The sequence below is a fragment of the Podarcis erhardii genome (genome assembly GCF_964252035.2).
Source record: "Podarcis erhardii genome assembly, chromosome: 7".
NCBI classification, from domain to species: domain Eukaryota; kingdom Metazoa; phylum Chordata; class Lepidosauria; order Squamata; family Lacertidae; genus Podarcis; species Podarcis erhardii.
In genome coordinates, this window is record NC_138511.1 from 83497168 (window position 1) to 83512464 (window position 15297).

The 15297-nt window shown below is 49.3% G+C and overlaps 1 protein-coding gene across 3 annotated transcripts in view; it reads left to right on the plus strand.

The window, feature by feature from the left end:
- NECTIN2 (nectin cell adhesion molecule 2) overlaps positions 1 to 15297 on the plus strand; it is a 98316-nt gene that overhangs the window by 43577 nt on the left and 39442 nt on the right. For all 3 annotated transcript variants that reach the window (XM_081869185.1, XM_081869187.1, XM_081869186.1), the window contains exons 2-5: positions 5388 to 5741; positions 9148 to 9441; positions 11083 to 11200; positions 14185 to 14333. In XM_081869185.1, coding sequence (XP_081725311.1) covers positions 5388 to 5741; positions 9148 to 9441; positions 11083 to 11200; positions 14185 to 14333 — 915 coding nt within the window. The remainder of the gene's footprint in view (positions 1 to 5387; positions 5742 to 9147; positions 9442 to 11082; positions 11201 to 14184; positions 14334 to 15297) is intronic.

The following is a 15297-nucleotide window of genomic DNA, read 5'->3' on the forward strand; positions in this document are numbered from 1 at the left end:
TGGGAGGCCCCATTAGCTAAAGTGGTGCTTCAGGTTAAGAACAGTTTCAGGTTAAGAACGGACCTCCGGAACGAATTAAGTACTTAACCCGAGGTACCACTGTACAATAAAATACAATAGTCCGTCAAACATTAAAAGCTTCCCTAACTTTCTCTGTTAGTGAATTATTTGTGACCTCATCAGCAGGGCCAAGGGTGGTGGTCTTGTCATCAGGGCAGGGCAGGACCTCCATACACACTGCCCAGACTTTCGCCCCAGGGACGTCACTCCTGTTCTACTAATGCAGCAATTTGTCCTCACCCTTGGAGTTGCACTCCATTGTCTGTTGAGACAGACGGATGCCAACAACAGTACAAATTGGGATTTTTATGAACGTTCCTTGAAAATGTTCAGTGGGTGGGTGGGGGGACCAGATCTGTTCAAGTTTTTTAAATCTTCCCAACCACATGCATGCTGCCCGAAGTTGTTGCTGTTAACTTGATTTATATACCACTCCTTAGCCCAAGATCTTAACATTAAAAACATAATTTGCATAGTATGATAATAAAATGCAATAAAACAACCTGGGGGAGAGGGGGAATGGACCATACCAACAGTCATAGATTGTTTAATGGCCAAAGTCCCGGGCAAATAGGAATGTTTTTGCCTGGTGCCTAAAGATGTAGTGATGGCGCCAGGCGAGTCTCTCTGGAGAGCATTCCACAAATAGGGAGCCACCACAGAAAAGGCTCTGTTCCCATATATGGCAGGATCTGGAGCAGGGGTAGGCAACCTAAGGTCTGTGGGCTGGATGCGGCCCAGTCACCTTCTCAATCCAGCCCGCGGACGGTCCAGGAATCAGCGTGTTTTTACTTGAGTAGAATGTGTGCTTTTATTTAAAATGCATCTCTGGGTTATTTGTGGGGCCTGCCTGGTGTTTTTACATGAGTAGAATGTGTGCTTTTATTTAAAATGCACCTCTGGGTTATTTGTGGGGCATAGGAATTCGTTGATTTTTTTCACCAAAATATAGTCCAGCCCACCACATGGCCTGAGGACAGTGGACCGGCCCACGGCTGAAAAAGGTTGCTGACCCCTGGTCTGGAGGGTCTCAGGTTCAGCATCCCTGACTTAAAGGTTGTACGTATATAACAGCAGGAATATTGTATGTGTTTAGATACTGTTGTCAAACTTGTTTTATCTTATTTATTTATTTATTTATTTTTAACCTCCCCGGCTGTGTTGGAAAAAGTTTGAGAGACTTTTAAAAAAATAAAAATAAAATCTCTATCCCATCCTTCCTCTGCCAGGAGTCGGGCTGCTGCTTAATAAATTAGCCTCTTGGAGACTTGAGCAACCCCATTTTAAAGGAGGATGGGACAGGATTCTTGGCAAGGTTAGGATATTTCCACTCCTGGAAAGAACAACGGTGCTTTTAAGAGTGTTTGTTGCGATTATCTCTTCAGTGTCTAATGCTTGTAGTGATGTTATCAGCACAGTTCCGTCCTCCTCCCTCCTCTCTTTATAACATTAGTTTTCATGTAAAGGAATCTGTGAATTTGGCATGCAAACCTAGACTGTTGTGAAATGAGCCTCTTTTTTTGACAAAATAATAATCATAAATAATAATAAAAAAATGTGCCACCCTCCACCGAGACCATTCTATTGTAACTATCCAACCTCCCCAAATTTCAACACCTCTTGCGATGGTTTCCGTTTTAACAGTACAAGTTCTACAAACACCCTCCATATCTCCTCAAAATCATTTCTCCTGCGTATTCCTCATCTTACCTTAACGACACATGTTAAATTATCGTTAATTGCTTATACGCCACACCTCTTTATACCATTCTTCCCTTTTATAGTCACCTTGCCATTTCCACTTCCTAGCTATCATAATTTGTGCAGCTGTCAATAAATTTGTGAGCAAGCCCTTCATAGGCTGCGAACCTTCAACCCCATTGTAGATTGATAATAACGCTACCTCTGGATTTGCGGTCGGGAAATGAGCCTTTTTGAGTGCAAAGAACTCTGAAGCTGGGCAAAATGTTGGCACATTTCCTGCACATGTGGGTTCGGTGCGTGTGGTTCTGCCAGAGGCAGCTGCTACAGCACCACCTTGTTCTGGAAGGGCGAAGCCAAGTCCGCCCGACTTGTCTGGCTTTCCATTGCCACCCCATGATTAAGAGGTGGCTGTCAGATATTACTCACAGATTATTTTATGCAGTGCGCAACGTGCTTTTGGGTTGGTTGGGTGGATGTGGCAGCTGTTTGGCCACATGGCCTGAGATGCTAAGCCATGCTCTGGCATCCGTTGCCGTGGCATCGAATGTGGCCGTTCCTGTGGCCACATAATGACCAGAGGCGATATAATGGCAAAACTTTCAGCCGGGAACAGATCCTCCATGCCCTTTTGAACACTTTGCCTCCCCTGATGATGAGGACAAACCTGGAGTTAGTGTCAGAAGTAGGAATCCCGTGTCAGCGAAGTTTAACTCTTTCTTCAGAGAAACCAAAACAGCACAGGCCTAGAGCTCTTCTCAGGAGGTCTCGCCCCAATGAGGCAGTTGTGAGGACTGAAGTTCCTTGCCTTCCCACAGCTGCCTGTCTCCTCCTCTCCAGGGTTCCCCCCCAAGCAATCTGAGACTGTGTCTGTGTGCCACCAATCTCTCCTCTGCTCTTTTCATTTCTCTGTGTGTCCTGGGAGACCAGAGGGAGGGGAGCTGGTTGCAGCAGAAGGGGGAGACTCCCTGGATTCTTCAGCAGCCAGCCTCATCTGTCTCCTGCCTCCCCTCTTCTCCAGCTGGGGCTGATGGGAGTTTTAGTCCAAAACGCAAGGAGGGCATCAGGTTGGGATAGGCTACTTGAGACAGATTGCAGAATCCAGATTTTCTTGGAGCAGAATTTTTTTTGTTCTGTTTTGCTGTATCTTTTTTAAAAAAGCAATTATACCTCACTGATGGGAGTTGCAGTCCCAAAAAACCAGAAGGGCACCACGTTGGGGGAAGCTGGTCGAAAGTACAGCCATACCTCAGGGTACAGACACTTCAGGTTGTGTTTTTTCGGGTTACGGACAGCCGAAACCCGGAAGAACCGGAACAGGTTACTTCCGGGTTTCGGCAGTTGCGCATGCGCAGAAGCGTCGAATTGCAACCTGTGTGCACGCAGATGTGCTGCTGTGGGTTGCGAACGCTGCGGGTTGCGAGCGTGCATCCCGCACGGATTACATTCACAGTGTCCACTGTATATGAACCGGCCAAACTTGGAATTTTTCCCTTGCATAATTTTACTTTGTGGAAAGGGGAAAGGAACTAAAATCCAATTCCTTTCCCCCAAAATTATGCACAGCCCCACTCCCTTCTGGGGCTTTTGCACAGGCACGACCTACATGCTCCCAGGCTGTGAGGCCCCTCTTATCACTTCAAACTAAGGCTTGAAATCCTTGGAGCTGAATCCTGCACCTGATACCAGATTTGCTCTTTTTCTCCCTCTCTTTGCCACCGAGCTCCGCTTGTTCTGCATTATGCAGCAGTATTTCACTGTAGGCAGAACCACAAGCCAGTCTGCAGATGCCGAAGCTTCTCCTCCATCTGTTTGCCCATCAGCTTGCTGCTCCCCCTTCCCGGGGACCGCCTGAAATCTGCATCACCGCTTCTCCTTCCCCTCTAGATAATGGCAGGAAGGCGTTGGGCATCCTTTATTGCATTGTCAATTTTCACATGCTTCCCAGGCGGTGAGGAAACCCCCGGTTCGAATCTCGTCCCCGGTTCGAATCTCGTCTCCGCTAGTCACTCACCAAGGAGGCGTTAGGCGAGACTCTTAGCCTGAGTTCCCACTCTCTGCAGCAGAGGGAATAACAGTGCAAAGACGGGGAAACCTGTGAGTCTACAGGAGTTGCTGGGCTCCCAACTCCAATCCTTCCTCACCATGGACCATGCTGGCAGGTGCTGATGGGAGTTGGACTATGGTTAGCAGATTTTTTCAGTGAATCCGGGGACACTTTTGTTTTTGTTGTTGTTGAAGCTGAGTAGCAACAGAGAGTCAGTAGTGGGGATGGTGAGGCAAAAGACCCTGGGCCCAAGCACACATGCATGTTGTATAAAGGGGAAAAGCCCTTCGTTCGCACCCTGTGAAACATAAAAGCGCAGAGGTTTTTTTTAAACTGGGAAACGGCGCAACGCCCGCCCATGACTCCCAAGCCTTCCCTGACCTCCTTCCCCCTTCCCCCTTTGTTTTGACAGATCAGGGGAGGCTTGGGAGTCACGGGCAGGCGGCCGTTGCCCAGGAGGGGCCAGCCTGGTAGTGCAGTTGGCTCTGGCTGGCTTCAGGAGCTGCTCGCTGCCTGCTGCCGTGGCACAGGAAAAATGGCAGGTGCCACGGCAGTGAGCAGCTCCTGAAGCCAACCAGAGCCAACTGCGCTACCAGGCTGGCTCCGGACGGTTGACACTGCCGCGGCCACGTTTCCCGGGAACAGATTTGCAAATCTGGGGACATTCTGGGGATGGAATTTGTCCGGGGACAGATTTGCAAATCCGGGGACTGTTCCCAGGATCCTGGGGGGTGTCTGGTAACCCTAAGTTGGACTCCCAGCAATATCTGGTTCCCCATCCCTCCCTAACAAAACTGTAACTAGACAATGCATGTGAGCAGACACTTTAAACGTCTGAAAGGTATGCAAGCCAGGTTATCTGTGTCCAGATAGGGGTGTAGCTGGGCAGCTAGATGGCCACTTGGGCTTCCAGTCATAGAACTGGATCCAAGAGAAACTCCCCCTGCTCCAAGCTGCAAACTTGATTCATTTTTTTGGGGGGGGGGGTGATTGCAGCTCCTTCCACAGCTGGCCGGACACACTTTATCTGAGTTCAAGAGCCTCTTACTAACAGAATTTCTGTCTCATATGCACTGGGCTTCAGCTTCTTTGGTTCTCATTCATTACCACGATATTTTTATTTAATAATTATTTCTATACCACCCTATACCCTAAGGTCTCATGGATTGGCAGGAGGCAAGAGAGCGGTGGGAGGCACCAGCTAGCCCCCCCCCCAAGGGAAGAAGGCTCAGAGTCCGGGGAGTGGTGGTGGGACGACGCTGAGTGGTCAGAGGGAGAAGAATGGGAGGAGGTGGTGTCGGCAGCTGAAGAGGTAACAGGGTTTAGTGAGCAGGAAGAGTCTGTGGCAGAGAGCAGTCCAGAATTAGAGGCAGAAGAGGAGGCTGGAAAGGAGTAGGGGCCAAGAAGCATAGATGAGTCCTCCTGCTACAACCAGCTCCCTTCCCCACTGGTCTCCCAGAACTCAAAGAGGTGTGAAGAGGGAGGAGCAAAGAGACTATCAAGGCAAGGGGATGTTCGCCAGCCTGCTTTAAAACTGTGGCTGGGCCCGTTACTTAACTAGCCGTTTCCCTTCTTTCAGCTGCCATCGCCCAGAGGGTGAAAGTCCTGGATGAGGTCACGGGCTACCTGGGGCAGGAAGTCACCCTGCCGTGCACCTTTGTGTCGACGGGCAACGAGATCAAGGTCAGCCAGGTCACCTGGATGAAGGAAGCAGCGGGCAGGAAGCAGAATGTGGCCGTCTTCCACCCGGACCACGGGCCCAGCTACCCGTTGGAGACGGAGCGTGGGCGGATGCGCTTCAAGACCCAGACCCTGGAGGACGCTACGCTGATCATCGGCCCCCTGCGCATGGCCGACGAGGGCACCTACGCCTGCGAGTTCGCTGCGTACCCCTCGGGCAACGAAGGTGGCATCACCAACCTGGTCATACTGGGTAAGGGCAAACCCTTCTGTGGAAAGGCGAATGTGGGACCCCCTGTTACGAACACTTGGTGAGGCTGCAGACCCCTGCAGCTGCTCAGGCTACCCTGGGGTGAGAGAGAGCACATCCCACCAGAGGAGCTTCCATGCCTGTTTAAGCTGGAGGTTAAGTCCTTGGGGTGCTGGACTCCAACTCCCATCAGCCCCAGCCAACAGGGTCAGCAGTGAGGGATGATGGGGGTTGCAGTCCGGCAACATTGGAGCAGCCACAGATTCCCCACCCTTGGCAAACAGCCCAATTCTACGCTGCCCTGGAAATGTTCAGTGGGAAGATGGTATAAAAATGTCTTAAATGGTAGAAAGAACTTAACCTCATCTTACTTCGCATCTACAGTCGTACCTTGGTTCGTGAACGACTTGAGAGTCGAATGTTTGGGCTCCTGAACGCCACAAACCCGGAAATGAGTGTTCCGGTTTGTGAATGCTCTTTGGAACCCGAACGTCCGACGCGGCTTCTGATTGGCTGCAGAAACTTCCTGCAGCCAATTGGAGCTTCCTGCAGCCAATCGGAAGCTGGGCCTTGGTTTCTGAACGTTTTGGAAGTCGAACGGACTTCTGGAACAGATTCCGTTCGACTTCCAAGTTACGATTATATATGGGATGTTTGGTGAGTTCAGAGTTTGAAATGGGCTGCTTCTTTCTCCATGCCTTTTCCCCTGTAAGGCAGTTTAGTCCTGGACAGGGGTCAGTCAGCGAGCTTTGTGACCTAAGCAGGGATCCAGCCCAGAGCCTCCCCCTTCTTTAGGCTCTTAGCCCAACCCTCTAACCACCACACTGAAGAATATTCTGGGTGATGTTGTGCAGGGTGCTGGTTAGGCCTGTGGAGTCGTGCTGCCCCCCCCCGCCCCAATCTGTCCTTCCCAGAACTGGGAAGTAGGACTCTGGCTGATTCTGCCTGTTATTTTTGGAGATGCAAATTGTCTGCATCTGGCAGTATTCTGATGGGAGGAGAATCTGCACATTTTTAAATTGCTTCCTCGGGGCCATTTCTGAACCGAGCCTCTTAAACGCTTTCCCCGGCTCGCGCGCCCCCGTGTTGCGAGGTAGCGCCGTGTCCCGATTCCTCGAATTAATTATGGGCAATTCATTGTAATGTTCCGCAACCAGGGAGCGTAATAACAGCGGTAATAAGTCCCTACCTAATAGGCTGCTTTGCAGCAGGGAAAAAGAAAACAAACAAACCCAAAAGGGCTTTGGGCAACGGAGACCCAACAGGGCTTCGTGCTCAAATTACTGCAGTTTTCTTGCATGGCTCAGCAATAAAGTCGCTGGACTGTCATTTAGGACTCTCTTCGCTTTTAATGTGAGCATGGATGGACCTCCTGGGGGTGGGGGATTCCCACTCCCCCCCCCCCATATTTTCTACCTTGAGGTCTCATTAGATTGAGAGTTCCTTGGATGACCTATCTCTGAGGGGTTTCTCCGTTTAAAAAGCAAGGGCTGTGTGTTCTGTGATTTCTGCAGCAGCGCAGTGTGGAGCTGGGTGACAAATCCTGCTTACAAAAGCTCTTGGTTTGCATTTTTAAAAGACCGGGGTGGGGTGGGGGCACGTTTTTGTAGATGCTGCAGCCTCAAAATCTACGTGGAGGCATAAAGCTGACGGTGGTTCGAGGTGGCAGAATACAGTGGTACCTCAGGTTACAGACGCTTCAGGTTACAGACAACGCTAACCCAGAAATAGTACCTCAGGTTAAGAACTTTGCTTTAGGATGAGAACAGAAATTGTGCGGCGGCGGCAGCGGGAGGCCCCATTGGCTAAAGTGGTACCTCAGGTTAATAACGGACCTCCAGAATGAATTAAGTTCTTTAACCCGAGGTACCACTGTAATGGGATTTGGGGGGGGGGGGTTGTGGGGGCTTTATTGCCTTGCCCCTCCTCGTGAGTAGCAAGACCAGAATAAGTTACGCCAATTAGAGTATATACAGTTGTACTTTGGAAGTCGAATGGAATCCATTCCGGAAGTACATTTCGACTTCCAAAATGTTCAGAAGCCAAAGCATAGCAGGAAGTTCCTGCAGCCAACCAGAAGCTGCGGAAGCCCCGTTGGATGTTCAGCTTCCAAAAATAGTTCACAAACCAGAGCACTCACTTCCAGGTTTGTGGTGTTCAGGAGCCAAAATGTCCAAGAACTAAGCTGTTCGACTTCCAAGGTACGACTGCATAAAGGCGTCATAATTCTAATGTTCTAGTGCAGGAATCTGCACAGCTATAAACCAGGCCTGCATGCTTTCTGCCTGGAGCACTGAAGAGTCCATTTTTTTTCAGCCTTTAAAGATTACGGAGATTCTAGTCCCTGTGATTATGGGGAAACCTTGGAAACTTGCACCAATCAGGCCATGGGTAGATCTGCATAACTTTCCCCGCTCGCACAGATTTCTCCTGCCAGCATTATCTTTACCGGAAGAAGAGAAATCCAAACTAATTTAATCACTTTAGAGCCAGGAGTGGCAGCAATAACAGCTTGAAATTGTTGCAGTGGAGTAGCTGGCGAACACTGAGGAAATGACCCTCAATTGCAGGGAATCTACAGGTAGCAGCAGTTCTTCCGATGCAATAGCTAAGGTTCGAAATGTGGCCGGGACTGAGGTTTCATGTTTACTCGATGCAAATAGGCCTTAATAGAGGGCACGCTTTTGAACTGAGCAAAGGGTCACAAGAGCCAGCAACAGCAGCTCCTCCCGTTCATCTGCGCCAATCAGGACGTGGGAAAAGACTCTTTCAAATCCCTTTCTCCCGTATGAATAGCAGAAGCCTTGACAGAGCCGTCCTATTATTAGGCAGCTCATTGCGTTTCCAGGCACAGGCAAAGGGCACTTCAATTCTGTCTCCCTTGCATGCAAGCAGGGGTCCAGATGGAGAACAATTAACTTCGGAGTCACTCCTTTTATTAACCCTGTTTACTGCATTACGCCAGTTCGTACAGTCAAATAAACAAGGAGAGCTTATATTTTTTATCATTTATCAGTTTTATTGTGTTACCATTGTCTACTACCATTGTCTACAACTCCGAGGTCACCCAGTGAGCTTCAGGGCTGAGCGGGGATTCAAACCCTGCTCTCCCAGGTCCTAGTCCATCACTCTAACCATTACGCCACCGTTTTCTTCAGCTGTGGGGGGAAGGAGTGCATGTTTCAACCTTCCTTGACTGAGGAGAGCCCCCCTCCCCCCCAAAAAATAAACCAGTTGGCGGAGAATATTTGATCCCTGACATGCTAGCTTTCTATGTGGAGGGGAGTTTTTTTTCCTCCACCAGGGAGTTTCAAACACATGCACTCAGATTTCTTTCTCCCCGCAATTCAAAAGTAGCACAGTCCAGCCCTCCGCTCTGTTTCACCCCCAACCTCTGCCTCTCTTCCAGCCAAGCCCACAAACACAGCCGAAGCCCAGGAGGTCAAGGCTAGCAACCTCGAACTCCCTGTGGCTGTCTGCATCTCCGACCGGGGGAAGCCGCCGGCCCGCATCACGTGGCAGTCGGGGCTGAACGGCAACGCCACCGTCTCGGAGGTGACCAACGCGGACGGCACGGTCACCGTCACCAGCTACTACCGCATGGTGCCCACCAAGGAAGCCAACGGGCAGCGCATCACCTGCATTGTGGAGCACAAGACGCAACCACAGCCAGAGGCTCTTCCGGTGCTGCTTTCGATATTGTGTGAGTGGTGCGGCCTGGCTTTAGGGATGGAGGTGGCTAGGGTCTCGAGGTGGGCTTCTGTGGAGGAAAACGCTCAGAGAGCCCAGGAATCGTTGACTGTACACACACCCCTTTCATTTAAAGGCCGTTCTCCGTCCCCTTCCATCCAGACCCCTGGGAACTGCAGTTTAAGGGCTCTGGGAATTGTAGCTCTTGTGAGGAGTAACCTATAGTTCCCAGGGTTCTTTTTTTTCTGGAGGGGGTGCAGAATGTGTTTTAAATGTTTGGTTTGTACACAGCCTTCGCTTCTGTGCTCTTATTTCCTGACCCTGGAAAAAACTTACAATCCTATACTTTTAGTCAGGCATAGGCAAACTCCCAGCCCTCCAGATGTTTGAGACTACAATTCCCATCATCCTTAGCTAACAGGACCAGTGGTCAGGGATGGTGGGAATTGTAGTCCCAAACATCTGGAGGGCTGGAGTTTGCCTATGCCTGCTTTTAGTGGCCTGGAATGTGGAAAGGAAGGTAAATGAGGATTGGTCTTTGAATGCTGATTTGAACAATCTCGTAACTTATTTTTGTTAATATTCGCTACCACCCTGAGGGGGGATGGAGAGCTGTTGAAGTAAGGCATCGGTTTGCAAGCTGTGGGAAACTAGGATGCCTGGGTTCCATCCCTAGCTTTGGGTAGCGGAGTGGCGCCTAGTGGTTGGAGCACAAGTTTGGAGGCACGTTGAAGGGGGTAGGGGAATGATACCTGGAGGTTGTGTTTCGTATCCCACCTTTTCTTTTTCTTTTTTTTAAATGATATTTATTAAAATTTCCAATAACAACATGTAAATACAAACAACAACAACAAAAACATACATAAACAAAAAACAACAAGTATAATTTCGAGCCTTATTTTCTCAACCTATTTTCCCCGACTTCCTCATACCTCCCCGTTCTGTATTCTATTTTCATTATCCAATCAATAAATCCATTCCCTTATTTCCCAAAGTTTTTTGATCAATTCCATTCCTTTTCTTAATCAACATCTCTGAACACCATATTATTTTTCAACCCATGTCATTCTAGCCTTCATTAATTTTATAATATTTGTTAAGATAATCTTTAAATTTCTTCCACTCTTCTTCCACTGTCTCTTTCTCCTGGTCTCGGATTCTGCCCGTCATCTCTGCCAGTCCCATGTAGTCTGTCATTTTCATCTGCCATTCTTCCAAGGTGGGTAGATCTGGTGTCTTCCAATACTTTGCAATAAGGATCCTTGCTGCTGTTGTGGCATACATAAACAAAGTTCTATCCTTCTTTAACACCACATGGCTAACCATACCCAAGAGAACGTATCCCACCTTTTCTCCCCAAGCTGCCCAGAGCGGCAAACCCGCGGGCGATGCAACCATTTAAAACACCCAAAGGCAATTCTGATGCAGAAACAGACCGGGAAAGAACTATAGCTAATAAAAGGCTCTTCGGGTGGTAAAAAAACTGAGAAAAGGACCTGGGGAGATAGCAGATGCTGTTCCAGGCAGAGCTTGTGGGGATATTTGCAGGAAGGCAATCTTGGCTGGGGGAGAAAGAAGAAGCAGGGATTTGTGCATCTTCTCAGTGCCCGCCGCCAAGAAAGACGGGAGTATCCTATCTGGTTTCTTCTTGCAGATCCTCCTGAGGTCACCATAGAGGGATATGACGACAACTGGTATTTGAGCCGCAACGAGGCCACGCTCAAGTGCACCGCCAAGGGGAACCCTCCGCCCACCGAGTTCACCTGGAGCACGTGAGTCCGAAACCTCTTTCTCTCTCTCTCCCTCCCACCGCCAGCCAGTACACACGGCCCGGCCCTTGAGGGTGCCCTTCCGCGGAGGCATTCACCTGAAGCTGGCCAATTAGGACTTCTGCACTTTGATGAGCTTTGAAGTGCATCCCTGCACTTTCTCAGGAGTGGTGCTGATGAAAGGCTTTTGCATGTGCCGCAGTTCCTGATTTCAAGAGGGAGGATCTGCACTGTGTGACCTTACGTTCTCTCTGCACTGTTTGGGACGTTCAGAATTTGAAAGTCTGCCCGGGAGGGTCGTCTCAGCTCCCCAGATGTTTTGAACCACATGTTTTGAGCCCCACCCAGCACAACCACCAGCAGGTTAAGGGGACGAAGGGAATTGTGATCCAAAGCTGGAGAAGGCTTCTTTAGAAGATGCCCAGTGAGTGTTGGCTTCCCGCCCTCCCGCCAGGCTTCACTTCTGTGTCCACGAGAACTAGAAACTTGCCGCTTTTTGTTTTTCAGTGCAAGCTGCTCCTGGCAATTACATCTACAGTGGTACCTTGGTTCTCAAACCTAATCCGTTCCGGAAGTCTGTTCCAAAACCAAAGCGTTCCAAAACCAAGGCACGCTTTCCCATAGAAAGTAATGCAAAATGGATTAATCCGGTCCAGACTTTTGAAAACAACCGCTAAAACAGCAATTTAACATGAATTTTACTCTCTAACGAGACCACTGATGCATACAATGAAAGCAATAAAAAATGTACTGCAGTCACATTATCAATCAACCAGTAGCTGAACTGAGTTCCACACAGTCACAAAAACAAAACAAAAAGAGCCGCAAAAACAAAAATGCAAGATAAATGGCGAAAACAGACAGACCTTAGTGTAACACTCAAAACGGAGCACGTTCGGTTTTCAAAATAAGTTCGCAAACCGGAACACTTCCTTCCGGGTTTGCAGTGTTTGGGTTCCATGATGTTTGAGGACCAAGGCGTTTGAGAACCAAGGTACCACTGTATTTTATGATAGGGCTGAATAGCTTGTGACCCACTAAGCAAAACGCAGCCATGAATGGAAACCTATCGTTGGCCTTGAGAGACAACGGAGTGTGCCTCCGGGGGTAAAGTCTAACTGCTGCATTTGCAGTGCCAAAGTGACCTCCCCGGGGTGCAAGCCTAGGCAGTGTGTCTGGAGGTCCTGGGCTGCCTAGATGACAAGACCCCACTCTTGGCCTTTTTGATGTGGTCCAAAGGAAGGCAGAGCAATACATTTGGCACTGGCTTGGGTGCAAGAGTTGCCGGAAGGAGGTGTGCAAGGCGCCATCAAACCATCTTAGGGACTCCACTCCAGATTTGTGTAGGGTTTACTCCTCAGCCGGAGTTTTAGGATCAGAGTTTTCCTTCTAGATGAGCTTACCTTCCCAGGTTGACCAGCCTCATCTGCCCCTAGGAAACTTATTATTATTATTAATTTGAAAAACCACCAGGGGTTTTCTGCCTGCCCCGGGCTGCAAGAAGACAAAAACATTTTCAAAACGTGTGGGATTGGTGGCTTGCCTTCAGCTCAGTGGGTTGAATGTTGCACAGTCTGCTCCAAAGAACTCGTAGGCTGTGTTAAGCCTCTTCCTCCAGCCTGCGGGAGACGGCTTCCCCTTTCGGCACAGAATGAGGCTGAGCCGGTTCTTCTGGCTCACCAAAGGAAAAACATCCTCCCCAGATGACTCTGGCTATGGGCAGGGGAGGGCCAGGAAAACAGGGCTCCCAAGTTCTGCATGACCTTCTGTAGAGCACCTTGGGACGAGGGGAGAAAAGCAGGGAAGCGTTGCAAAGAGGAGGGGGCTTAAGTTTGTGGTTTAGCTCAGGGCTGTACACATGGCATGGCATGCACTGGAAAAAAGGGTATCCTGTTTTGTACTGATAAGATACTGTAAACAGTGAGTGCCAAATTAAGCTCAGAGTGGCACCAGGAAAAAGTTTGCTCAGGTGTTGCTACTCCATGTCTTCAGCTTACATGCAGTCCTAATATAAAATGATATAAACCTATATAGCAGGGATCAGGTATTATCAACGTTTTTGCACTCCCACAAGCCCCAGGGCAGTGCAGCCATTGGTCAAGGCTGATGGGAGTTGTAGTCCAGTCATATCTGGGGCTCTGCAGGGTCCTCATCTATCTTCTCTGGGGTGATTTCCTATTTAAGTTTCATTGGTAGGCCCTTTTTCTCCTTCCCTATACCATGCATTCAGACTGTCCTAGACTGGTTTCTCTGCCTTGGGTGTCCAGCTGTTGTTGGACTACAACTCCCATCATCCTAGACCGCTGGTTCTGCTAGCTAGGGTTGATGGGAGTTGTAGTCCAATGACAGCCGGAGACCCAAGGTTAAGAAACACTTACCGTAGATTCCGGCATATTAGGCAATTACGCATATAAGACGGTGCTGCCACTTTGGGGAGGGGTCTTATACGCTTCGGCAGCTTCGCTGGGCAGTGGGCGGCGGGCTCCACGCTGGGAGGAAGCTGCCCAGTGATGCTAAGCCGGCTTCGCTGGGTGGCTTCCTCCCAGCGCAGAGCGGAGCCCACCACCCACTGCAGCCATACCCGGCGTATAAGACGACCCCCGACTTTTTTTTACCTCTTTTCCGGGGTTAAAAAGTCGTCTTATACGCCGGAATCTATGGTATGTATAGTATGAAATTCGTAGCATTCTCTTCTTTCTTTTTTTAAAAAAGAAAAGTTTCTGATTGTCGGGGCTTGTGGAGAAAAGCTCACACAGCAGCGGAATGCATTTATTATCATTATCATTATCATTATCACGTATTAAATTTGTATACTGCTGTATACGCACAGATGTTTTGCATCCTTCAATGAAAAAGACACGCCATGTGTAGTGGGTTCTTACAAGGGACTGTTGGAGTCTCCCAGATTCTGTTTCCTAGCTAAGTCTTCTCTCTCTCTCTCTCTCTCTCTCTCTCTCTCTCTCTCTCTCTCAATTGCCCCTATTCAGGGCCAATGGGCCTCTCCCAAAGACTGTGGAGGTCCAGGGCGACATACTCTTGGTGCGCAACGTGGATGCTTCAGTGAACACCACTTTTAGATGCCAGGCCACCAATCGCGTGGGACAGGTTTCAACAGACCAAGTCATCTTTGTCCGAGGTGAGAATCGTGGGGAGTCGATGGTTTTGAGTGTGCGTGGAGCTTTTGGGTGAAAGAACTTGGATCTGGTGGCCTGGTGTTTTGCACATATGGGGAATCTTGCTGCCTTTTTTTTAAAAAAAAAAAACAAACAAAAAACAAAACTGCTTTGGGGGCTGGCTGTTTGTATATAATATGTGCTTCCTTCTCTGGGCTGAGAGCTGAAACTCTTTAGAACTTGATTACTGGGCTGCAGCATTTTCAGTTTGAGATGGAGGATGCGATATTTAGAGTGCTTCTGTTCTCCCCCCCACCCCCAATCCTTGTATACATGATACTAACATGTCAGGGAGAAATCTTTAGACTCGGGGTGGGGAACCTGAATCTCCCTCCAGAGATGCATTTAGTGGAGCGCAAGAGACAGGGGGACACCAGATTTGCTGAAATTTGAGATATTGTTGGACTGCAACTCCTATCATGGCCATGCTGGGTGGAGCTGAACAGAACCGGACTTCCCAAATCTGGGCCTCCACACCATATGACGTCCTTCTCCTGGTATTGTAAATGTTCACATCTTGGGAATGCAGCAAGCCCGCAACTTGCGTGCATTTAAACCGTGTGCATTCCGCCAAAAAACAGAGGCTGGAAAGAGGAGTCAGGGTTCCAGGGAAAACGACTTTGGCAATCCCACCCAGAGTTGAGCCCACGCGATTTTGGCTTTAGGCGCGGAACGTTAACTCCTGTGTAAGTTGCGGGCTTACTGTGCATGTCCCGAAAGCCGAATGCATTGTGGAAATGGGAAAGCAAGGAGCGCCACGGGGGCTAATCGGCTGGGCATATTGTGGGTGTAAGTTGTGGCACAGGCTGTTCCTCCGGCTGGGTGTGTTTTAGGTACAGAGGCGACATGCTAGGCCGCATCATGCTTGGGCAGGCCTGCATGGAAGAGGCCCTCCCTGGACCCTCTAATGTCCCAATTCTCCTCTGA